General features: G+C 45.5%; 1 protein-coding gene across 1 annotated transcript in view; it reads right to left on the reverse strand.

The window, feature by feature from the left end:
* PLK4 (polo like kinase 4) overlaps nucleotides 1–24,773 on the reverse strand; it is a 121,043-nt gene that overhangs the window by 82,523 nt on the left and 13,747 nt on the right. The window contains exons 3-7 of the mRNA XM_078676798.1: nucleotides 18,756–18,851; nucleotides 18,548–18,662; nucleotides 15,258–16,290; nucleotides 11,113–11,204; nucleotides 8,386–8,741 (exon numbers count right to left, since the gene is read on the reverse strand). Of these exons, the coding sequence (XP_078532924.1) occupies nucleotides 8,386–8,741; nucleotides 11,113–11,204; nucleotides 15,258–16,290; nucleotides 18,548–18,662; nucleotides 18,756–18,851 (1,692 nt within the window). The remainder of the gene's footprint in view (nucleotides 1–8,385; nucleotides 8,742–11,112; nucleotides 11,205–15,257; nucleotides 16,291–18,547; nucleotides 18,663–18,755; nucleotides 18,852–24,773) is intronic.

Here is a 24,773-nt window from a genome sequence, read left to right on the forward strand (position 1 = left end):
GAAAAAAGCATATGAATATGCAAGCCTGTGGAGCAACGCTCTCTGGTGAGCAGTGTAAATGCTGAACTTGTTGTATCCAACAGAGGAGGCATGAACCTTAGGCATGGCACATGGATAATCAGTGATTTGTATAGGAGAGGTGTGCATTTTAGGACTCCTCCTCTGGCAAGTATGAGCCAGAGGCAAGAAACTTAAAATCAACCAGAGAGCCTTGCATGGCTGCGCAGAGAGAAATCCTGAATTAATTTTTTTTTTTAAATGAGTGTACACACAAACATGACTGAAGGAAGCAGTCTATGTAAGTGGTATGCCACTAGGTGGTTATACCGTGCACAGAGTTCAGGGGTTCCCCAAAAGTGTACAGGGCACAATGCAAAACCCAAAGTGCTCTATTGGTGTTAGTGTGGGTGAGCAGCCTTAGGCCTAACACAGAGGAGTGTAAGACATTTATTGCACAAAATTGACCAATAATGGACTCAGGGCTGAAGAAGCAGATCCACACCAATTTTTAAAAAATGCTTCGTTTATACTTTATTTTGAGACCAAGATCTTTGCGATAAGGGGAGTCTGTTTTTAAATAAAAATATTTTACAGTTTCAAAAGTCGCTACTTAGTGCAAATTCTGAACAGTTCAATGTTATACCATGGGAAAATAATATTGCGGCTAAACAGGTAAGAACAACACTTACAGTTCAGCCTTCTGGACCAAAGGTCAACAAGGGTAAGGCGAGTACCAAAACTGCACCACCAGCGGCACAGGGGCAGCCGGGTGCAAAGGTCAATATTGGAGTTCGGCCCAATGTGTTTTAAAGGAGACTGGGGGTACTCAAAGCCACACTGCATGCCGGTAGGTAAATCGTTGTATGGGCCAAGCTTTCGGAGTTAGGTTAAGCACGGGGACACAAAGCAGCACCAAACATACCCCACCAGCGGCACAGGGTCAGCTGGGTGCAATTTCATTGTTAGGCACCCAATTCTCTAAAATGAGGATTCTATTGTTGACCAACAGGCCTGCAGGCGCTGTACCAGAGGTTGCAAAAGAGAGATCCAACAATAGCAGAGATAAGTAGAGATTTGGGGGTTCATCAGGGCACCATCTGTTGAGCTCACCAGGGCGCAGGAGCTATAGGTGCAGGGGTGCCTTTCGAAGTTTGTCTTCTTACCAGAGCCTGTCACGTTCAGGGAGAGCCTTTGGATTCACGCTGCAGGTGCAGTCGTGGGGGGCAGGAGAGGAAAGCCAAAGCTGGACATGAGGTCAGGATAGCCAGTGAGACTTCACTGCACTGGTGAGCCACTCAGACTTGGGCTGTGGGCGTTGGGTGAGTGGGCAAGAGACGCAGATCCGCCTGGAGCCAGGATCCTGGGAGTAGGTCTCTTTATGGACAGGTACGTTGTCCATGGGAGAGTGAGTCTTTTTCAAAAGCAGCAGTCCTCCCAGGGGTTTCAGAGGTTGGTGGCTGCAAGACAGGTCGCTTTTGGTTGCAGATTCTTCTACGCTTGAAACAGGCTGGTAGAGCTGGAGCCAAGGCAATCGTCGTCAGGATTCCGTGCAGGACTGTCTTCTTTCTTCTTAGGTCGCCACAGATCTAGTTTCCACGTCTGGGGAGCCACCTATATACTAGATTTAGGGTGTTTTAGGGGAGTAGCAGGTAGGGCCAATGGGCACCTTACCTGGGATGACTACACCCTCTATTTGCATATAGCTGGGTCTGAACTGAGGTGGCAATTGAGCTAAAGAATGATGGATTCAAACCAGATCTGTGACTGGGGGGTGTGTGTGTCTGAAAAGTTTCAGCGCTCCGTCCATCATCTCCTTGCGTTTGCTTTGTTTGCCCTTAATTGGCAGGGTATTCCCAGAAGTGGGCCCCTTGCTCACTTTGCTACTGGATTCAAGCTAGCCTGGCTGATGAAGGACATTAGCCAGGAACGGGCCCAAGATGCTTGTTTGCAGTTCAGGGAAGACTTGGCTTGGCAGTTTGGGCTGTACTGTTCCCACGAGGCACAGGGTCAAGACTGATTTGCATATAGTTAGGGCTGAACTGAGGTGGCGAAGTGAGCCAAAGAATGATGATGGATTCTACCCTGATCTGTGACTGGGGGTGAATGTCTGAAAAGTTTCAGCGCTCAGTCTATCATCTCCTTGTGTTTGCTTTGTTCACCCTCTATTATGCCACCCTCCTGTGAGAGGAAGGCATAAACTTAGCCATGATTGGAGCGTCTACCCATCTTCAAGATGGATGGGACTGAAAGATGTGCTTCACCTCGCCCCCCCACCTTAGGGGTGGAGCTGGCGGAGGTGGGCACACCGCCTATTCATCTAGGTTTCCCACCCAAAGTGGGGGTTTAAACCGGGGGCTGCCATCTGATGCTTGCAACAGAGTCTGGGGGGTGACATTACATAGAAGGCAGGCTTTTGATGCTTCCCCTTCGAGCACTGGCCCATCCGGGGGGTGGGGGGGGGTGGGGGGGTACCTGACACCTCTGCCCAGGAAGTGTATTGTTTCTGGCTCCAGAGGCTCTCCACCCAGGAGTCCTGAAACATGTCTGTGTGTGGAAGGCTGCCTAAAGCTAGTCAGTGCCTACAACATGGTTAGTAGGTTTTCAGGGGGCACCTCTGAGGTGCCCTCCGAGTACATGTTTTCATAACTCTCACACTGGCATCGGTGTGGATTTATTACAAGGAGCTTTTTTGGCACCAAACACTCCTGGTTTCAGTGAAGCAGTCATGGTGCTGGGGAACTCGAGTAGTTGAGTTTCCAGTCCATGTACTTCTTATGGCTGCCCTGGCACTTACAATACTTAAGATTGGACTTAAGTAGCATAGGGGCATATCTACTCATGCAGATAGGCCCTCGTCTGTGGTATAGTGCACCCTGCCTTGGGGCTGTAAGGCCTGCTAGAGTGGTGACTTAACTATACCTACAGGCAGTGCTGTCCGGTTGTCGTGTTTCACCTCACAAGGCCATGCAAACTGCAAGGGCAAGACGGGCGGGGGAATAGCATGCATTTTCAGGAGCAATCTATCCGTCACCAAAGTAACCTCCCCCTCCCTCACCTCCTGTGAACTCTTCTGCCTCGATATCTCTAGTGAGGGTAAACCAGTATGTGCTCTACACCTCATCTATCACCCGCCGGGTGATAACCTCATCTTCTCTCAACAACTCATGGACATTATTACTTCCAACGCCGGTCGGCAGATCACTCAAATCTACCTAGGTGACTTTAATCTCCACTGGAACGATCAGAAAGACACAATGGTGAACAGTCTTAAATCTTTCCTTAATGCGCTTGACCTCACCCAAATATGCAACAGCCCAACACACGATAAAGGTTCGATACTCGATCTTATCATCGCCAAAGAGGACTCTACCCAACTGGGGTCAATCCAACCCTGTGATTGGTCAGATCACCACATCATCACCTTCTTTATCAATGAAAAAATAAAACCCTCCCTGGCTCAACCCACCAAATGCAATATCTGGAAAAGGGACATGAAGAATCTCAACCCTAACTCCCTACCTCCCCACACCTACAGGCTCCTCCTTCCCCCTGCTGGCGTCTCTGATGTTCAAACATTGACAGACCTCTACCTCGACTCCATGACCTCTATAATCAACGAAGCCGCCCCACTGCAACTAAAGAGAGTTTCCACCAAGAGTTCGAACCCCTGGTATGACGGCAGACTCAACGAAGACAGGCGAGCTATGCGATCGGCAGAGCGCACTTGGAGAACTGATCCCTCATCACTACATCGCAAAAAGCTTAAGAACAAGAGAAATGCCTACTTTAGGAAAATCAAGCGTGCGAAAACCAACTTCTTTCGCCACCAGCTTGACCAAGCGAAAAACCGACCAAGAAAATTGTTCGATCTAGTCAAAAGTCAAACAAAGCCGCAACCCCTACAAGCAATCAACCCAACAAGCGATATCCCACACAGTGAAGACTTTTCCGCCTTCTTCAAGCTAAAGACCGACAACATAAGAAATGATCTCCTCAATGATGTAAGCCAACACCCTGTGCACATCAGAATGTCTAACGCTCAGCCAAAAAATAGCGCATCGTGGGCTTCCTTTGACATCTACTCAGAAGAGGCAATACTCAAACTGCTCGCTACCCTGAAGCCCTCTAATCACCTCACAGACCCCCTGCCTGCTAACGCGGTAAAAGACTTCACCACCATGCTCCTCCCACTCTGGACTAAAATCATTAACAGCTCCCTTCAACAAGGTCTCATCCCTGACTCACTCAAGGTGGGGCAAGTCACGCCCATACTCAAGAAACCCACAGCTGACCCGTCTGACCTAAACAATTACCGTCCCATCACAAACATCCCCACCTTGGCCAAACTGCTGGAAAAATGTGTACAGCTTCAACTAACAAAACACATTGACAAGTTTGATCTCCTCAACCCCCATCAATCAGGCTTCCGTGCGAAACACAGCACGGAAACGGCCATGACTCACATAATTGATGACGCCCTCCAAATCCTTGATCGCAATGATTCATGCCTCCTCATCCTCCTCGACCTTTCCTCAGCTTTTGACACGGTCAAGCATGAGAACCTCCTTGAGCTGCTAAACACTAGAATGGGTCTATCCGGGACTGTTCTCAAATGGTTCACTTCCTTCCTACATAACCGGACTCAAAAGTTCAAGATCAACAATGTGTTGTCCTCGCCTGTGCCAGTCGACTTAGGCGTTCCACAAGGATCCTCCCTCTCACCCACACTGTTCAACCTAATCATGGAACCACTTGCCTCCTTGCTCCAAGCATTCAATGTACACTTCCATATGTATGCCGATGACCCTCAACTCTACCTAAAGGTTCAATCCCCGGATGATATCAAACACCTGAACTACACTCTCACAAAGACCCAATCGTGGTTGGCCGACAACCACCTCAAATTAAATGCTCTGAAAACGGAGTTCCTTTTGATAGCACCCCCTGCGAAATATACCACCACCTAACTTTGGCTCAACCACTTAACAGCACTCAATGTCCGGCCCACCATCGTGGACTCCGCGAAATCCTTAGGTTTCACACTTGACGCAAGCTCAAGATGCAACAGCACATTAGCAAAGCAACGAAAGGAGCTAATTTTCAAATCAACACATTGAGAAAGTTGAAACCCTTCCTCCCAGCCAAAGACTTCCAAAATGCAGTACAAGCCCTCGTCATCCCCCGCATAGACTATGGAATTGGGACCCTCAGTGGTCTCCCTTTAGCAACAACTGCACCCCTAAGAGCCTCTTTGAACGCTGCCGCGAGACTCATTACGGGCTCAAGAAAACACTCTCATATAACCCCTGACTTGAAATCCCTGAAATGGCTGCCTTTTGAAGCCAGAATACAACTGAAAATTGCTGTGATGACACACGCGGCTGTACACCACAATGCACCTAACTACCTCACTCAAAAGCTAACTATATCAGGAGGATCGAGATCCAATAGAAGTTAAAAAAATCTGCTCTTGAAACCTCGCAGATTCCGGAAGGAAAAAACATACAAACGCTCCTTCTCAGGAATGGCGCCGAGGATCTGGAACGCTCTCCCTCCCGAAACTAGGCTTATCTCCTCCACGCCCTTCTTTAAGAAAGAGGTGAAAGCCATCCTCATGGCTAAGTTCACCTGAACTTTAATGTCTGTTCCCCAGTGACTTTCGTGCCGCTTGGGTATTACGGGCATCATGTTTGTCTAATGTCAAATAATGTCATATTTGCATGATCTAGATTTGTTTATTTCCTCTTGTTTGCCACAATTACATGATGGTCAGTCGATCCTTTTATGCTACTCACTAAATATCTATTATTAGACTATTCATGTTAGCCTACTGTATCTCGAGGCCCCTTCCCCTTGCTCCCTGTAACTTATAGATACTTATTGTATAAGTTCTCCTGTTTTTTATCGTAGTTGCATGTAAGACTCAGTATCGTCTTTTATTTTCGTCTGATTGTTTACTGTCATTCTATTAGAACTTGACTGCTATCCGATCATGCTACTGAAGTTTATATTTGCACCCAATATTATGTCGCGTCACCCTCATGCTATGTCACCCCCTGTTTCTGTGAAGCGCTCTGATATCTGTAAAGATCTTGTTCGCGCTATATAAAACTCTGAATAAGGGCAGTGGCATGGTCCTAGTGAGGGGGGCCCCAAGGGACCCTCTTCAACTCCCAGGCCTGAGGTACCCAGGGTACCACTTACTAGGAACTTACAGGGGGTAGAAGTAATAATTGGGGATATGTTTTAGGGAAGAAGCACTGGCACAGGGAACATGGTTGGCAGGGACCCTGTGCACTACAGTCAAAACCACATCTAATACCCGGCAAAAAGTGGGGGGTAACCATGTAAAAAAAAAAAGGCACTTTCTCACAAGGACCATCAATTAAGATGGGTGTCCAGGAATCATTAACTCAGTTCACTGGCATTTCAACAAAAGCACCTTCATAAGCGAGACAGCAGAAAAAAATAGTTGACAGCTTTGAAGACAGGCAAAAACTTACAGAAGTTTGCTTTTGTGGTTAACCTTGCAAGTGGATGTACTTGGGTATCAAGAACATGTGTGCCAGGTTAGTGTGAGAAAGATAAATTGGAGTGGAGATGGGTTGAGAAAGAATGGCTGCATATAAGTAAATATAACCTTAGTCGGTGTGAAGACCTACTTGTGAGTAAGGGTAAATTGAAGATAGGTTGCCTATGACACTAGTAAACGTATGTGTATAAGCGAGGCGTTTCCACAGCACAAACCCAGCAAAAAGGCAGTGAAGCGCTGCACAAAGTTAAAGTAAAGCACAACATAGAGTGACAGGAGAGGTAACTGGGCCCTGGACTGTTAATGCATAATGATCACTTATATGGGTGAATTGTTTTTGAGTAAGAATAGCTGAGGGCCAGTTCAGTGGGACACTGAAAGCAGTGAGAGTATGTTCCACTGCAAATGAGTGGGATGGGCTAATACTGTGGGAAAACAGTGTGAGCGAGTGAAATGTGCAGCCTGCGAGTGCGAAGTATGTGAGTATGAAGAAGATAGGATATTTTTGGGGTTGGTTTCAGAATTAACAGAATGTACTTCATGTAAGAGAGGAAAGTATACATTGTTGCCTGTGAGTGAGAAAGTGCTAAAGTCCAGCAAACTGGGAGTAAAGATGGAGGATTCGAAAGGTGGCTGGAATGAATGTGAATGATAGTGAAAGGGTGAGTTGGGAAGGTTCTCTCTGCATAAGAATTGAGGGTGAGTGCAGTGTCCACCTGTGAGTAAAGATGATGCGAGAATAAGTGGGGTGGTCTTTTAGCGAGTGAGCATAGTATCAGAGTTTGTGGTTGCCACAATAGAGATGCGAGTGGGTGGGCAGGGCTGCAAGTGACTCAGGTGTGTTATCTCCAAACTAGTCTGTGCTCGAGGATAGAGGGATGAGCTACTTCTGAGTGAGAACAGTGAGAGAGGAGTGAGCTGTTAGTAGGGTTAAGGCGAGTGGAGATTGCTGGTTAAAGATCGGTTATTGAGAACAGATTACGGGCAGGCTGAGGGGTGAAACAAATGTGAGCAAGTATATTATAAAAGGGCCGGGATCACTGTGAGTTGGGTGTGGTTAGTTGTTTGTAAATGAGAGTAGGGTGAAGGTGAGTGAGTGGGTAGGTGCCCTTCATTGGGATGGTAGCATGAGGGTGAGGAAGTTGGTACCTGTGTGCTGGGATAGTGCGAGCAGGAATGTAAACACAGGACGCATGAGGGAAAAGAACGTGTCATCTGTCCCCAGTGAACGAATTCTGGCTGAGAGAGTGCAACTCCGCCCACCTACTTGTTGTCTACGAGCCCTGGACCTGGACCCTTTCACAGCTAGCACCCGCTATTAGGTAGAGCCCAGCCCGGCAGCCGCTCTGCTCACTCCCACTTATGGCACCCAACTGTGTACCATTTGACACATCAGAAATTTTAACTACAAAGCAAGCAGTGTCACTCCAGCATTCATCTTGCCCCCAATTAGCCAGGCCAGGAATGCATTTTGTTTTTGCTTTACAAGAGGCTACTTTAGCCTTCCAGGAGGATAATTTATATTGTGGTAAATAGATTTATTCTTAAGAAATGTGCTTCTCTATGTTTGCATCAAGTTGAAGAGTTTCTTAGTGCAACTTTAGAGTGTTAACAGAAATGGTCCTCCCGGTTTATGACAATATGAAGTAGCCACCTCAATATACAATAGCAGTAGGCGCTGTTTTAAGGGAACTCTAATAATGTTTTAAAGAGCCATCAAATATTTGTTTTATTGCTCAAATGCCTCTTCAAATTAAGATGCACGGTTCAATTATTTTGCATTAGAGCTAGGCACAAAAAAATCTGGAGAGGCTCTATCATACCAACAATGTGAAATAGAAACACATACATACCACAGCGTTTTTGGTCTTCTGTCGAATAGGTTTCAGACGGCAAGCATTTAAGGGGGATGTAGTGGATCTCAGGCAATTTGCTCCAGTGTCTTGTGTATGTTTGTGAACAATGATTTTGTTTTTTCCAGATGGGAGAAGAAAATTTGCAGTATCTAGATTATTTTTTTCTGGTTTGCACTGCTGCAGGGGGTCAAATGTCTGTACTTGCCACTGTTTTTCATGCTTTTCAGAGTGGGCCATTTCAAAGGAGCCATCAGTATTCTTCACATCACTCCATGAACGACCTGTCACCTGGCACTGCACAACGGGAATACAGCCAACTCCATTAGCATTACTGATGACATCATGGCCAGCAACTATTTTCAATAGGGATCCAAAACAAAATTAAAGACAACGTAAGGTTTGGAAAATACATGGCAATCATTGAAAAGCTTACATTGTAGTCTCATATTTATCAGTAACTCCTCCAAAATTTGGAAGCCACCTACTAAACACTTCGTGCCAATCCAGAAGACAACAGGATTCATCAAATTTCTTCTCATTTGGAAATAAGAGTAAAAAATTCTAAACTCAACCATCTGCAAAAACAGAGAATTGCTGAGTTTACAAGTCAGTAAATAAGTAGGAAAGACTTCCAGAGTCGCATTCCTGTTCTAAATTAAATACAGCCGCTTCTGTCAAGTTAGTGTGAGAAAGATAAAGATGACTGACTGATCATGGTCTCATTACATTTCAATTGACTGTTAATAAAGGTAAACTGCTACCTGATGGCCATTCAAAGTCCTGACAGATTAGGCCTCCAAGTGCTGCTGAGTGGACCAGATACTAATTGTATGCTCTTACCGGTTCACGATTGAGTATAGCCCATATATTATGCCCTTCTGAAGAAACCGAGACCCTGAACAGTCACTTCCATGTATACACTGTCCAAGCAAAGATGGTGGGTATAGTTGCATGATCGGCTTTCGTTTACACTTTTCACTGAATTTGTTGCTTAAGTACTCAACCACACCTCAAACACTCTAACCAACTGATCCCTTTAGCCCACACTGAAACTGCCCTCTTTCTACCAGGCACCCCAAGCAGAAGTAGGAACCCAAAGAGCACTGTATGACCTGGTCAGGGCTAGGAAGCACTAATTTCATTATAAATTCAGAAAAGCTACTTGGGCTCCAACACAGAAAGCACTTTGGGCCTAGCAATGGGCAGGAAAGTGTTACATAAACATCAACACAATACTACTAAGGGATCCTATAATGAAGCAAGTCATTAAACAGTGCAGGTGTGTCTTTCTACTCGACTCATATGGCACAGCCAATGTGATAAAGTAGTTCGATCAAATTCAAATTGGTTGCTGTATATTTACTATGGGTAAAGGGGACATGTAGCAATCTAACAAAATCCTCTACCCTTCGATAGGAGAGCATGCAACCAGCTCCTTAGCAAACTACAAAACTTCACTTAGAAAAGCCTTGCACAAGGCGACAGTTTTCTATAAGCTTGGGAAATGTGAATTTTTGTTTTTGCACCAATTTCCGGGCTTGGAAAATTCCTTCTTCTGAAACATATACCACTGTCCTGGCTCCTCCTGTCCAAAATAATCCAATCACACCTGCTAGCCTCGCCTTTTACATTTTTATATGCACCATGCCAAAGCAGGAGAATAAAACAAACATGTTTCAGAGGCCTTGTCACTTATATTTTCAGATGATATCTTCTATATACGTTAGCAACAACTGTATGCTGTTATGGCTTTAAGGTAAGCAGTACTGCCCATAAGGTGCCACTCGAAAAACTATGCTGCAGATAGTTTCGAGTTACCTGTAAGAGAACACAAGAATGGCATCAAGTTCAACAAACTGATCACCCCTTTCTCCAAGAATAAAGGGGTCTATTGTGTATAGCAACTAGATGACAGAAATGGAAGTGAGAAAACAGAGCTTTAAATAGGACGTCCAGAACCTTCTGAATTGTTACACCACTTTCAATACTTGCCAAGGAGAGGTGAAAGGCCTAGTTTGAAACCAGCTAACCAAACTCTCCAAACAGGCGAATCTAGCAGTTCAAATGTAGCTGCTGTAGAGGGTCTAGCCCGGCAGTCATAGTGTTAGCTAAGTAAATCTGTAGATAGCGCTCCAATCAGGAGAGGCATATATTCCTCGCCCAAAGTAGGGCAATACCCATCTCCTCTGGACACAGAAATAAATGCAAGGGGGGAATCTGATTATTGTGACCATGCACGATACACAGGGTGAAATACAGATATTAAAAAGAAATTGATCCTTCCTGTACTCCACAATGACGTCAGATTTAAGTGGAAATTGTCTATTTTAACCCTATGGTAGCAAGACCCCAAGACTATATGCCTATACAGCGACAAGTTTAAGTATAGCACAGCTGGTAGATGTGCAGTTTATAGCAGAAACTATAAATAACTTAGACAAGGGTGACTGCTTGAAATACAAACAGTGGTTTCCTGAATCCTTAAGTAAATGTTGGTTTACTTTAAACTGCTCTTTTACCTAAAAATATCAAAAGACAATCTGATCTAGGTGAAGTAATGTTATCACGTTAACGTGGGTGAGCTTTAAGTATGTTATTTCCCAATGCACGTTAACATTGTTCACTTTACTAAAGGTCATGTGGTTATGCTAATCTATGCACTTAAACTCAATTGGGTAAAACGATTCATAATAGAAATTCTTGAAAATAAAAGAAAATGCATACCGTTCGCTTGTATGTTTCCGATCCACTGCTGTATTGTATCAGGTTTGGACTGCATTAGGGCACCACCTTTTTTTTGACAGGGCAAATTGGAGCTAAAAGGTAAAATGTAAAATAAACATCTTTGAAGAACACCAAAATGGCAATATTAGCGTATAAATCGGGATAAATCATTGTAAGATAATAGGTCTTAAAACATGACATGCAGAAAACAAAACTAAACATGTAGTCTTTGGAATTAGTGAAGAAAAATAAAAGGAACTATTACCGAATAAAAAAATATCCAAATCATACAACCAAGGGCTATGTGACTGATTAGGGTGTTAACTGGATGCCTCACTGGGCAACTCAGACTTGCTAATATCAATCCAATTTATAAGCTGAAATAAAACTTGTATCTTTGTCAATTATTATTTTTAAACAAGTTCAGTCACAATTGAAAAGGTTAGTGAAACAACCACAAATTCCATGTCGGCAACCACAGCTACAAACAGACAGTGAGGATCTCCCACCAAAGAGCTTCAACTACCTATGCATAGGGAGATAAAGCAACAAGGCAAATTCGGATTCTTAAGACATGTTGGGAAACTGGCACAGAAAAAAAGACCAAACATCAGTTACTTCAAAAGTACATACCTTGTCTTCTTCAGAAGTTAGCAGGTTTGAAAAATATAGATTACAAGCTTGTCTCACATATTCCGATCTTCTAGTCTGCAAACTAGTGCAGAGAACGATTTCAAGCAGTATTTTGTTTGTGTGAAAAACAGAATTATGACAGGTTGCGATTACGACTTCAAGCTCCCCGATTAAGGCCATAAGTAGTCCATAGGGAAGGGCATGTATGATAAATGGCCATAGCTCTGTCGCAAGGTAATGAATGCTTCATCCGTTCAGTTGCAATTAAGAAAATCATAATAGGGAAATTACTTGTTTTTTAAGGCCCTCAGCATAATTGGTGTTAAATTACAGCTCTTGCTGAAACACTAGACAGGGCAACGATCCACGGCACTCGCCATGAGAGTAATTAAGAAAGACGGCACATGTCATAACAAGTAGTATGGAACTCGATTCGTCTGCCACCTCCCTAATGGATACTATGTTCACTACAGCAACTTATTATTTAGGTCACAAAAACTATAAACTATAAACCAAAACAGAAAGGGTGCAATTTAACCATTTTTATTTAGGAGCGGTGAGTTACAGAAAATCACAAATCACATCTCTATGCATAGTTATAGTTTAGAAATACCACTGTAATTGATCCAATACTGATTGAACCCTTGTGGTGATATTATTCTAATTGCATAGGCCATATTTCATTGTCAAAGTAATTATAACAGAAATCCAGCACAAAGTGCTTATAGCTGCAGTCCGATATCAATTTAACTAGCATTAAAAAGTGACGGCAGATTGTAAAGCTTCACGCATCTTTTATAGCTCATTTCTAGTAGTTTAAGCTTGATAGTTCTAGCATCAGTGATGAGCTATAAGCGACGAAATGACTGAACGACTCAAAGAAACATTTTACTTCATAAGGGGGGGGGGCGGATTTCCAATGAATATTCACATGCCCACTTATTCTTTCAGTGTCCTAATTAGCCTATAAAACGTCATTAAGGGCTTGAAACTGGGCTAAGTCATTCATCCATAAGCTAGTTACTGGCAGATGGTAAGCTGCTGCTGGCTCGGAGGGTATCGATGGAGATTCCTGCGACAGACCAACTAAGGGCCTAGGCTGCATTCCACCCTGAGGTTTTGATGAATCTACTATCTTGTGGCAAGGTCCACTGCCTGCTAACAACACACCAGGGCCCACGCACACATCCTTGAACTCATGAATCATTTACACAATGTGGGGCTTTGGATGGTACCAGCCTTTCCTAATTTCAGTTATCCATCAATCCAACATATAGGCGCCACAATTGTACATGATCATAGAGACAAACTAAGGTCTTACACTAATTTAATTCCCTCAGGAAACAGCAAAATTAACAGAGCAAGCTGAACCAACCAACTTCTTGTCCATCAGGAACAATTCTCTTTCACCATGAGAGGCCGGTACCCATGCAAAACGCTTGGATTTCTTATCCATCTCCAAAGAGAAATCAACCCACCTGGCTTCTGCATCCAGTGAACTGATGATGGATCCACCGGACTAGAATGGGCAGTCTTCTAGAATACTGCTACAAACTGTCAAATCACCAAATACCAAAATCCTCCCCAGGGATTCTACTTAATGTGGAAACGACGAATGAGCGAGCAGTCTATGAGCGAACGCTCTGTATGAATGAGGTCTATCCTCCTCACTCCTCTACACTGAAAAACTCTCAAGCACACTGGTCTTCCACAGTACTCTAGGAACGTCTTTGAGCCTTACCTAACAACATACCCCTCCCCAAGAACGACACAGCACTCCCAACAAATCATGAAAGTTCCAGCTTGCTAATTATTAACCAAGTCAAAAATATTACAGACTGCGAGCAATTGGACAAGAGAGAAATGCAGGATGAAACTGGTGGTTTAAACACACTATGCACATGATAAGTAACATAACATATCCCTGACTCTTCACCACAGATCTTATTGCCAGATGATTTACGGGTCATTTTATATTTTTCTTAAAGGAAGATTTGAAATCCACCTATTAAGAAACAATCAAAGAACTGTGCAAAACATTCTTCCCCGAACTACTAAACAGAAAGCCCTTGTACGTGCTTAAAGTACACCCCCATTAAAGAAAATGGGGTAGCCCACAAGGTATGGACCTGGGTATACTACGATATAAATGAACTTGATTGAAATAATTGACCCAATCAATCTTCATTCAATAGTTTTGGCATTCCAAAGCACTTCTAATGAATCTGCTCCAATTTAGTTAATAATCTTAGGGAGAAGAACACAACAAACCACTACAACAAAGCCAGAGATACAATGTATTGAAATAATACCGATGAAGAGATGATGGTACCTTGGTACGTTTCAATATTTTCTGGGTACATCCAAAGCTCCTGTCAACAAAGTTCAGGCAGCATTTGGGCAGCGTTTTCTCTGCGCGTAAGGAGAGCCGAGCCTGGGTTCCTTTGGATGTACCCAGAGAATATTGCAACGTACCAAGGTACCATCATCTCTTCATCAGCACACACATGGAATATTGTGCCCACCCCTTAATTTGATGATTGATTCCTCTACTACTAAGGAGTATAAGTACGCACTGCTGATTGAGGATATATACCTCGTTGGTTCCCCACCCTAGGGGTCATCGATACCCCTTGGTTGCCCATCTCTATCTTGTCCTGATGAAGACTTGCATGCCCCAGGTTCAAATGACCGGTTGGCCCTAAGTCGAGTCGAAACGTCGACGCTATTACCCTTACCTTGGACCAGTATTTCGACCTTACATAGTGCATACTGAGGACATGAATGTCCCTGTAGAAAATCTTGAATGTAATGGTTATTTAAAATAATTTTTGTTTGGCCAGGTACTCAATACGGAAAAATTAGAATACCGGTATTGACTGATAAGCAATGTGAAATTGTTATGATTATTACTGTGAACTCTTTTTCTTTTCTTTATTCACCCAACACTCTGATCACTCTCTCTTGCACGCTCTGTTTGGGCAACCTCTCTGTTGGTTTTTACCTTTGAAATAACACATTATTGTGCAAAATGAATTTAAAAACATGAGACAATGAATTAAATACATTGTATCTCTGGCTTTGTTGTAGTGGTTTGTTGTGTTCTTCTCCCTAAGATTATAAACTAAATTGGAGCAGATTCATTGGAAGTGCTCTGGAATGCCAAAACTATTGAATGAAGATTGATTGGGTCAATTATTTCAATCAATAGGTCTAGGACCACTGTTCATTTATATCATATTAAAGTACACTCCCTGCCCAAGGGCCATTTCAGATGCGAGTTCAGATCACGTACGCCCACGTTAAGGACAGATTCTCTGCACTGCACATTGGTGACAGTAGTTTCACCATGTCATCACAGTGATTCTCTTTCCCCGCACCTCTACCATTCTGACAACAGCTGCTTTATAAAGGAGTAGCGGACAGCTGCCAAATTCCCCAGGGCCCACATTTTTAATAGATGGTAAAATGTATTCAATATATTTTCATGTTTCCAGAAGAATCACACTTACCGTGCATTTTCTTTAACAGGTGGAGAGGTATGCCTGCCCAACGAGCCATAGCCACTTGAAGCATTGTCTTTAAATATGTGGGGAATATCTCCAAAGCTGTGAGCAGGTGAGGCACTGCCTGCATGTCCGGTACCTGTAGGTCGACTAGACAACCTGGTAAGGATTTCAACAGAATGCCATCGCTCTACAGTGGCAGGCATTCCCTGAGGTTGGCTTTGTGAGCTGCCGGACCGGTCAGAAGAATGAGCCCTCCGAAGGTAGCGGGAGCGTGGCCTTTCTTCTGTGATCTGTCCTTTCCTTCCCCTGCTTGAGCAGTCACTTTCATCCCGTTGACTGGCAGTTCTGTGGTCACACAAGTTGCCTTCATCCACAGATGAACTTGTGGGTTTTCGAACGTTGAACACAGTCATTTTGTTTGGGAGGGGTGGACCTGCCAAAATTTTATTATCCTGAATACGTCCACTTTTACTGGCATAGGAGGACCCGGTAAAGGCAGTAGAGATGGTTGCATGTCCACTGTCCATGGAATCTTCCACAGCCACAGATTCTTTGCTTCTCGACAATGAGTTTTTGGTCATAAAAGGATGATCCAACACTGAGGAAAGGCTAAGGCGATCTGCTGGGTTTTTCCGCAGCAACTGGCAAATTAGGTCCCGAGACTCCTTTGAAAGAAAACTTGGAAGTTCAAAGTCTGCAAGGACCACTTTATTTAATGTGTTCTTAACAGTGTCTGTGTCAAAAGGAGGCCGACCCACTAAGAAAGTGTACAACATACACCCCAACGACCACACATCAGATTCCAGGCCATGTGCGCTTCGAGTGGCAATCTCCGGCGAAATGTAATTTGGAGTCCCACACATAGTGAAATGCTTCTCTGTAGGCATTTTCAACTGAGCCGCAAGACCAAAATCAGCAATTTTGATATTCATGTTGCTGGACAGCAGAAGGTTGGAAAGAGTAAGATCTCGATGCAGTATGCCATGTGAATGCAGGTACAACATTCCAGTTACAATCTGATGCATGAAGTGCTGAGCTGGAAAAATAAAAACATATTTAGTATTTTCAAAATCCCAAGCGAATATCATGCAAGAGAAACTTGCATCTAAATATTTTACGCGACCATGAACAGTATGCCAAATTCCTTAATTACAAATTGGGAAAAGACTAACAAACGTGATCTATTTGTTGGTGTAAATTTGGTTTCAACTAGAATGTCCATCAGAAAGCAACCTGATGCCCACCTCAGTTTCAACCCAAAATGTCTTAAAAGTGGTGCACGAAAGTTGGCCTAACGGCTAGGGCGCTCGACCTCGGACCTGGGGATCTGGGTTCGAGTCTCGGTAACGACGCCAAAACCTCCTGTGATTCTGGGCAAATCACTTAGTCTCCCCGTGCCTAAAATGAAAGTGTGTCCTCATGTAACGTAACTGGAAAATATGTAAAGCGCTCTGATAAATCCAAGTAGTAGCTATTCTAAGAGTGTCAACTGTAACTCTGCTACTTTGTGCTTTTATGGCAGAGAGTGAACAGCCAAAGGACACACCCAGCGCCAATTAGGTCCCCAGGGCACAGGATGGGGTCAAAAGAGTGGATGAAGGCTACATCTGACCACAGTGACTAGAGGAAGTGGCCTAAGTGGTAGTGCTGCAGATTCAGGGGCATGCAAATGAGTACAATAGGTGCTAGTGTACTGCATAGGGATCAAACAAAAGGGAGCTGAAAAGGCACACTTGGCACATGTGAAGCACATTCATTCTGAAGGACAGTCAATAAATCAATTCAGATTTGCAGAACACCGCTAATCACCCTTGAGGGTAACCAGACAGGATCAGTCGTAGAATAGAAGGAAAAAACAAGGAAAAAGCATTGAAAACGAGGGAAAAATCAGGAAGAGAGCACTCCAAACACGAGTGAAAAAGCAAGGAGACAGGAGTGAAAACGATGGAAAAGGAAGGTGAAGGCACTCAAACGGGGGGATGGGGGGTAACAGGCGAAAGCAGTAAAAAAAGATGTGTTTTAATGAATTTAAGTGGTGCTCACGTAAATCGCTCTGGTACCTGATATCGGGTCAAGTCGTGCTATATGAAACTTCAAAAAAAGGTAGTGGAAAGGAAGGAAAAGCAAGGAGACAGCTCTCCAAAAATGGGGAAAAAGAAAGGAGAAGCCAGGAGCAAGAGTGACGCAGCAGCACAGGGAGAGCTGGGCCTGGGACCTGCAGTAATAAAGGAACATGCATGAAAATCACAGAAGATGCTACTGTATATATAAAGGGATTCCGCGAAGTTGCATTTAGGTTAGAGGTTCTGAGCACAAAGCCTGACAGAAGCTAAAAGATCCAGCACCAAGAGTCCAGCATCCAAAGGACATGCCTGGTGGACACTGAGGGAAACAGGTGATAAACTATGGATCTTGTTGAAGGTTGATGTACACTGGACACTGCTAAAAATTGTGCCCAATGGCTGCGTAAAGAGGCCTCTGGTCACTTCTGAAGGCTAAACCCAGTGTGCTTTTGGAGAGGTACCTCAAGGGCAGACACTGCAATGACAGCCCACAGGGAATTGCTGAAGGACACCTCCAGTGGGCTGTAGAAATAGGAGTTCCGGATGCAAGACTTAAGCAGAGGACCTGGTTAAAAGCACTGTCCAGGGAGATCATACAGAGAGATCACATGGTCTGGCAAAGGTCGGGGTCATGAATTAGCACCTCATCACACACAGCACAAGGCCAAGCAAAAGGCCAGTTAATAAACCAAGAAACATCTGGACAAGACCAAAGACTGAGCACAATGGACTCTGGGGAGCAGTGTGCTTGAATTGATTTAGTAATACCATCAGTGTTAAGGTGAATGTGATATTATCAGTTCGGTCAGGAGCAGATAGTGGAGGGTTGGGTATGCAAGAGGTTGGAAGTGTTATAGAGCTCACCACAATTGGCGAATTTTAGGTTTTGGAAAGCAAAAATAACTTTCTTGCAACTAAACTTTTTCCATTTAGAATACAGAACAGAGACTTGCCACCACCCAATATAGTTTTAAAACTGTTTGACTGTTTCTCCAACTCCAGACCGCAATGTGGGTGATTCTGTGGGCCATGGTCGGTAAAGAGTAAATCACTGGTGAATGAGTACACACATTGAAATGCAGAATGAATGCAAAGGATAATTTGTAAGCTCTTGAACCTTGGGCTGCAACACACAATGCCAACTAGTAATAGAGACTTACTGGAATGGTGTTAGTGCTCTAAGTGTACCTTTGCAAAACGTAATAGTCCCACAAAGAAAGTTTGGCTTACCTTCTTCTTCTGAGAATGGTTTCTTACGACTCTTTAAATGCCTACTCATTTCTCCATTATGACACATCTCTAAAATTAAGTACACATAGTTGCTGTCTTCAAAATAGTTGTAAAGCTGAAGGAGAGAAACAATATCTTGTAAATAAACTGAACACTAAGCTATACAAACTAAACATGTTTTCCCTCCGGGGTCAAATAAAACCCTTACCTCCAGTATTGAGGGATGTTTTAATTGACAGTGTATTTCCACTTCATTTCGGACTCGTTGCACCATTCCAACTTTCTTCATGGCACTTTTATCAATCTGCAGGGGAGAAATATTAGAGTATACTAATCAAAATTAGAGTCCTGAACTGCCAAAACAATCTAGCATTAAATAATTAGCATCTTTTTGCAGACAGACAACGCATGTACAGTTCCAAGCACAGTTTTGGCTGCATCATAAACCTTGTGCTTTCTCTACAGCTTTGACAGGAGAGGTTTGGGGCTTATGAACAGGCACGAGTGCTCCTTTTTTTGAAAAAAAACAGCTGGCCGATCCAGCAGTACTCAGTAATTTTAGACCCATTTCTGTTCTGCTCTTTTCCTGTAAAATGCTGGAAAAATATGGCAACAATATGCTCTATAGTTTCCTAGAAGTACACAATTTACTAGATGGGGCTCAGTTCGGGTTTTGCCCTCTCCATGGAATGGAAGGAGCCTAGGTTACTGTATTAGATGATCTACATATCGCGGCAGACTAGGGTCATCAGGTAGTTTTAGTATTACTTGGCATATCTGCTGCGTTTGACACTGTCAAGCATGAGGTGCTGCTTGCTAAACGGTCAGAAATTAAAGTAAAATGAAAAGCACTGCAATGGCTGGCTTCTCCCTTGGAAGGAAGAACACAGGCAGTTCATTTGCCTTCATTTTGTTCTGCTTTTAAAGCAGTTAAACAGGGAGAAGCCCAGGGCATCTCATTAAGTCCAACATTACTTAATGTACATTTAAGGCCACTGGTAAGCTTATTAGATCTTATGGTCTGAAAATTCTGAATTATGCGGACGACCTAAACTAATCCTAACTTTGGATTGTACCTCACATTCTCCAATGGCAACTTTCAACGAACGCATGCGAAACGTCTCGCAGTGTCATAGAGCGAACTCCCTTAAGTTGAATGGGGACATGACTAAGGTAATGAATTGACTTTCAGGTTCTCTTTTTAAACCTTTGGCAGCAAACATTTTCCTAATGGAGGATAACTCAGTTTCAATTACAGGGTCGGCCATTCGAAATTTGGGAGTTTATATGGATAGTGATCTATCTCTCGCCACTCAAGTTAAACTATCCTCCACTTCTTTGGGCTAATAGGCACTCCATAAAATTCTACCTCTGCTACCAATACATCTCCGCCTGCTTTTAATGCAAAGCATTATGTTAAGCAGACTTGACTAAGGCAACACACTATTTTTAGGTTGATCTAGACATCTTGTATTTTTCGATCGTATACAAGCAGCAGCTACAAAACTGGCTCTGTCCCAGCCACGCTTTTCCTCTACGTCATTATAGGAAGCTGGCTCTTTATATAGTGGACTAAAAAGAGGTACACGGTGTAAAGAGCCCAGGCAAACCCCAAAGGAATTACAGAAGCACAATAGACACCCAAAATGCTCTCCTCTGTGGTAATGTGGGTGAGCAGTTAGGTACACCAGAGGGTAGTACTAATCATTTATTACACACACACAAAGGCAGTAAGTGAGACACGCAAAAAAAACTGACACTAATTTATAAAAATAATGCTTTTTTATATGAATTTAGATACCAAGAACATCAGAATCAGGTAACTACTTTGAGTTATGAATTTTTACAGTTTTCAAAAGTTGACACTGCAATTTTTGCGTGCTGTACCGTTATCCTATTGAGGAAAACCATGTACAGCATTCGGACACATCACAGCGACTTACGGGACTAATCTTAAGACTTCAGGTGCTTTTCAGTGTTGAGTGCCTAATGTTATCCTATGGGGGAAACATGTACTGCATTTGGGCACTCCACAGCGACTTATGGGACCAATCTCCTGGACTTAAGCGGGTATGGGGCAAGAGTCAAGGCCACACCAATAGGTCACCTTGGGAGTCTACGGGGCATCCAGGTGGAGAGGTGGGTTATGGTGTTGGCTGTTCTATTCACTTTAACAGGGAACGGTCCAGTTGCAAAGAGGCTGCAAGCTGGGACTGGGAGACCAGTCAGGCTGATCCAACAAGGGAGCTCAGGTCTCACGATGCTTGGGAATGTGGGGACACTTTTAGTCCTCTTCTCCTGAGGCCAGGGCAGTGTAGAGGTGCATTGCAGAAGTTTTCTGAGGCGTTGGGTTTTCTTCACCAGAGACACTCACTGTAGAAGGGGCCTGCACAAAGAGGCTGCAGGAAGAGTCAGCGAGTTCACTGTGGGCAAACCCAGGATGGGCTTGGTCTCTGGAGGGTCAGGGGAACACGCTGGCACAATTGGCCCACTTCATATCAGGATAGGGGGCATGGTGTGGAGGTGCTTTCCGGTGCCAGGTTTGCAGCGATCCGGAGTTCTCACAGTTCTTTTGGGGTGCCTGCAGGGAAGTAGCTCTGCTACTCCACAGAAGTTGCTGGGTCTTTATTGAAGGCAGGCAGTCCTCCCAGGCCTTTGAAGGCCCAGCAGCTGCGGGACAAGATGATTTTGATGCAAGTTTGTTGGGAACAGCAGACAGGCCGGCAGGGATGGCACCAAGTCAGTTGCTTTCCACAGTCCTTGCTTCTCTTGGCTCTTCGGTGTCCTTCTTAGGTCCGCAGAAATCTGAGGTCCTGGCATCAGGCCGTCCCTAAATGCTCAAATTAGGGGTGTTCAGGGGAGTGAGTGGTAGTAGCCAACGGGCTGCTTACCCCTGGGGTCACCACACCCCCTAGATGACCACTTTCTTTGGGGAGGGGGCATCACGCCATCCCTGAGTTCTCAATTCCACCACACACAAGATAGTGGGACTTCTCAATTTGTTTTCACTTCAGTCTGGTCACCCTGAAGGTTGTCTGGCCTGGCAGTGCAACACCTCCTGCTTGTCTTATTTTCCTTCGTGGTGCCAGATAGCCCCCAGGGCAGGGGGTGGCATCTCCGGTCTGAGTAAGCCTTGGGTCACATACCAGAGGCAGCAGGGACTTTTGCTAATTTACCAGCCTTCCTGGGGAAGGCAGTGATAACACCTCTCCCCAGAGCAGGAATCATTCTATCCTCCGAGAGCAGGGCTCTCACCTTCTAAGGTGTCAGAAGCGTGTCTATGGTCACAGACTATAGGGATGGTAGGTTTCAGGGGGTACATCTACCCTTTGGGTGCATGTATTAATAAATCCATCAGTGTGGATTTATTAACAGAAGGTGTTTGAAACTAATCTCCACAGGTTTCAGTGAAGCCATTATGTAGTTGGGTGGAACTCATTCTGACCAGTGCCAGTACATGCCTTAAAATGGATTCCCTGCTCACGTGCAATATCTAGTAACAGAACTAGACATCACATGGGCATATCTGCTCATACAGATATGTCCTCACATAAAATATAACGCACCCTGCCATAGGGGCTCAAAAGTCTGCTGTATGTGTGACTTACATATATTAGATGCAGTGACTCTGGCAAGACACACAGGAGTGTCTCATGTAATTTCATTCATGGTTTGCACCATGTCACACAGCCTGCAATGGCAGTCTGTAAGGTATTTGTGTTGGGTCCCTTTGGGTGGCATAAGATATGCTGCAGCCCTTTCGGACCCTCTTTATCAACCATGCCCTAGGTAACTGAGGTATATTTACATGGGACTTACAGGGGTGCTCAAGTCCTTAACCAATTGTAGCACAATTACACAACACGTTGTTTTGGGGGAAGAATCAATCATTCAATCAGAGTACTTGTAAAGCGCTCTACTTACCCGTGAGGGTCTCAAGGCGCTGAGGGGAGGGGGTGCCGCTACTGCTCGAAGAGCCAGGTCTTGAGGAGTCTTCTGAAGGTGAGTAGGTCTTGGGTCTGCCGTAGGTGGGTAGGGAGGGTGTTCCAGGTCCTGGCGGCGAGGTAGGAGAAGGATCTGCCGCCAGAGGCTGTTCGTTGGATGCGGGGGACGGCGGCGAGGGCGAGGCTGGCGGAGCGGGCGGGTTGGGGTGTAGAATCCGAGTCTGCTGTCCAGGTAGGCTGGTCCGGCGTTGTGGAGTGCTTTGTGTGCGTGGGTGAGGAGCTTGAAGGTGATCCTCTTGTTGACGGGGAGCCAGTGTAGGTCTCTCAGGTGGGGGGGGTGATGTGGCTGCGGCAGGGGATGTTGACGATCAGTCGGGCTGAGGCGTTTTGGATGCGTTGTAGGTGTTTGGCTGGGATTCCTGAATAGAGTGCATTGCCGTAGTCCAGTCTGCTGCTGACGAGGGCCTGTGTCACCGTTCTTCTTGTTTCGATCGGGATCCACTTGTAGATCCTGCGGAGCATGCGGATGGTATTGTAGCAGGAGGAGACGGCGTAGACCTGTTTAAACATGGAGAGGGAGGAGACTAGGATGAATCCTAGGTTGCGTGCATGGTCGGTGGGTGTCAGTGCTGTTGCCAGTGTGGTTGGCCACCAGGAGTCGTCCCAGGCTGAGGGGGTGGGTCCGAGGAGGAGTACCTCCGTCTTGTCAGAGTTCAGCTTCAGACGGCTGTTCTTCATCCAGTCGGCGACGACCTTCATTCCCTCGTTGGTTTTGGCGGTGTTCGGGTCCTTGGTGAGGGAGAGGATGAGCTGGGTGTCGTCGGCGTAGGAGATTATGTTGAGGTCGTGTTGGCGGGCCACTTGTGCGAGGGGGCCATGTAGACGTTGAACAGAGTCGGGTTGAGGGATGAGTCCTGGGGGACGCCGCAGATGATGTCGGTGGCCTCGGATCGGAAGGGCAGGAGGCGGATGCTCTGGGTTCTGCCAGAGAGGAAGGCCGTGGTCCAGTCAAGGGCGTTCTCTTGGATTCCGGCTTCTGGGAGGCGTGTCTTTAGAGTGCGATGGCAGACCGTGTCTAAGGCGGCTGACAGGTCCAGGAGGATGAGGGCTGATGTTTCGCAGCTGTCTAGTTGGCGACGGATGTCGTCTGTGGCGGCGATGAGGGCTGTCTCGGTGCTGTGGTTTCGTCTGAACCGGGACTGGAACTGGTGCAAGATGTTGTTGTCTTCCAGGTGGCAAGCCAGTTGCATGTTGATGATTTTCTCGATGACCTTCGCCGGGAACGGGAGCAGGGAGATGGGCTGGAAGTTCTGGAGGTCCTTGGGGTCCGCCTTGGGCTTCTTGAGGAGGGCGTTGATTTCGGCGTGTTTCCAGCTTTCCGGGAATGTCGCTGTTTCGAAGGAGAAGTTGATGACCTTCCGTAGTTGGGGTGCGATGGCAGCATCTGCTTTGTTGAATACATGGTGTGGGCACGGGTCTCACGGAGATCCTGCGTGGATGCACTTCATGACCTTGCGTGTCTCGTCGTCATTGACGTTGGACCAGGAGGTCAGGCGGTTGGCGCTGGTGGTGTTCACAGGAGGTGGGGTCTGGCATAGTCAGGGCGGTCATGGTGTTGAAGCGGTCATGGATGTCAGCGACCTTGCAGTGGAAGAAGATGGCTAGTGAGTCGCACAGTTCTTGTGAGGGCGGTATGTCGTTGGTGCTGGGGTTGGAGAGTTCCTTTACGATGTTGAAGAGCTCTTTGCTGTCGTGTCCGTTGTTATCCAGGCGGTCTTTGAAGGAGGATCTCTTGGCTATTCCGATGAGGTGGTGATGTCTGCAAGTGGCGTCCTTGTGGGCTGCGTGGTTGTCCGGAGTGTGTTTGTGTAGCCATATCTTCTCCAGTTTCCGGCAGGCGCGTTTGGAGGTCTGCAGCTTGTCGGTGAACCAGGTGGCTCTCTTGCTGCCGTGATTGTTGGAGGGTTTCTTGAGTGGGGCGAGGGTGGCACAGTCGTCGATCCACTTTCTGAGGTTGCGGGCTACGGCGTCTAGGTTGGTGGATCGGAGTTTGGGTTCTGGGCGAGGGTGGTGATCAGCTGGTCTTCGGTGACTTTGCTCCAGCAGCGGCGAAGCAGCTGTTGGGTGCGGTGGTGCGTGGTTGGTTTGTTGAAGGTGAAATGGATGCAGCGGTGGTCGGTCCAGTGGAGTTCGGTGGTGTGGTCGAAGGTGACGTGGGTGCCTGTGGAGAAGATGGGGTCCAGTGTGTGGCCAGCGGCGTGGGTGGGTGCGGTGACAAGCAC

The sequence above is a fragment of the Lissotriton helveticus genome, chromosome 2_1 (assembly GCF_964261635.1).
Source record: "Lissotriton helveticus chromosome 2_1, aLisHel1.1, whole genome shotgun sequence".
Lineage (NCBI taxonomy): Eukaryota > Metazoa > Chordata > Amphibia > Caudata > Salamandridae > Lissotriton > Lissotriton helveticus.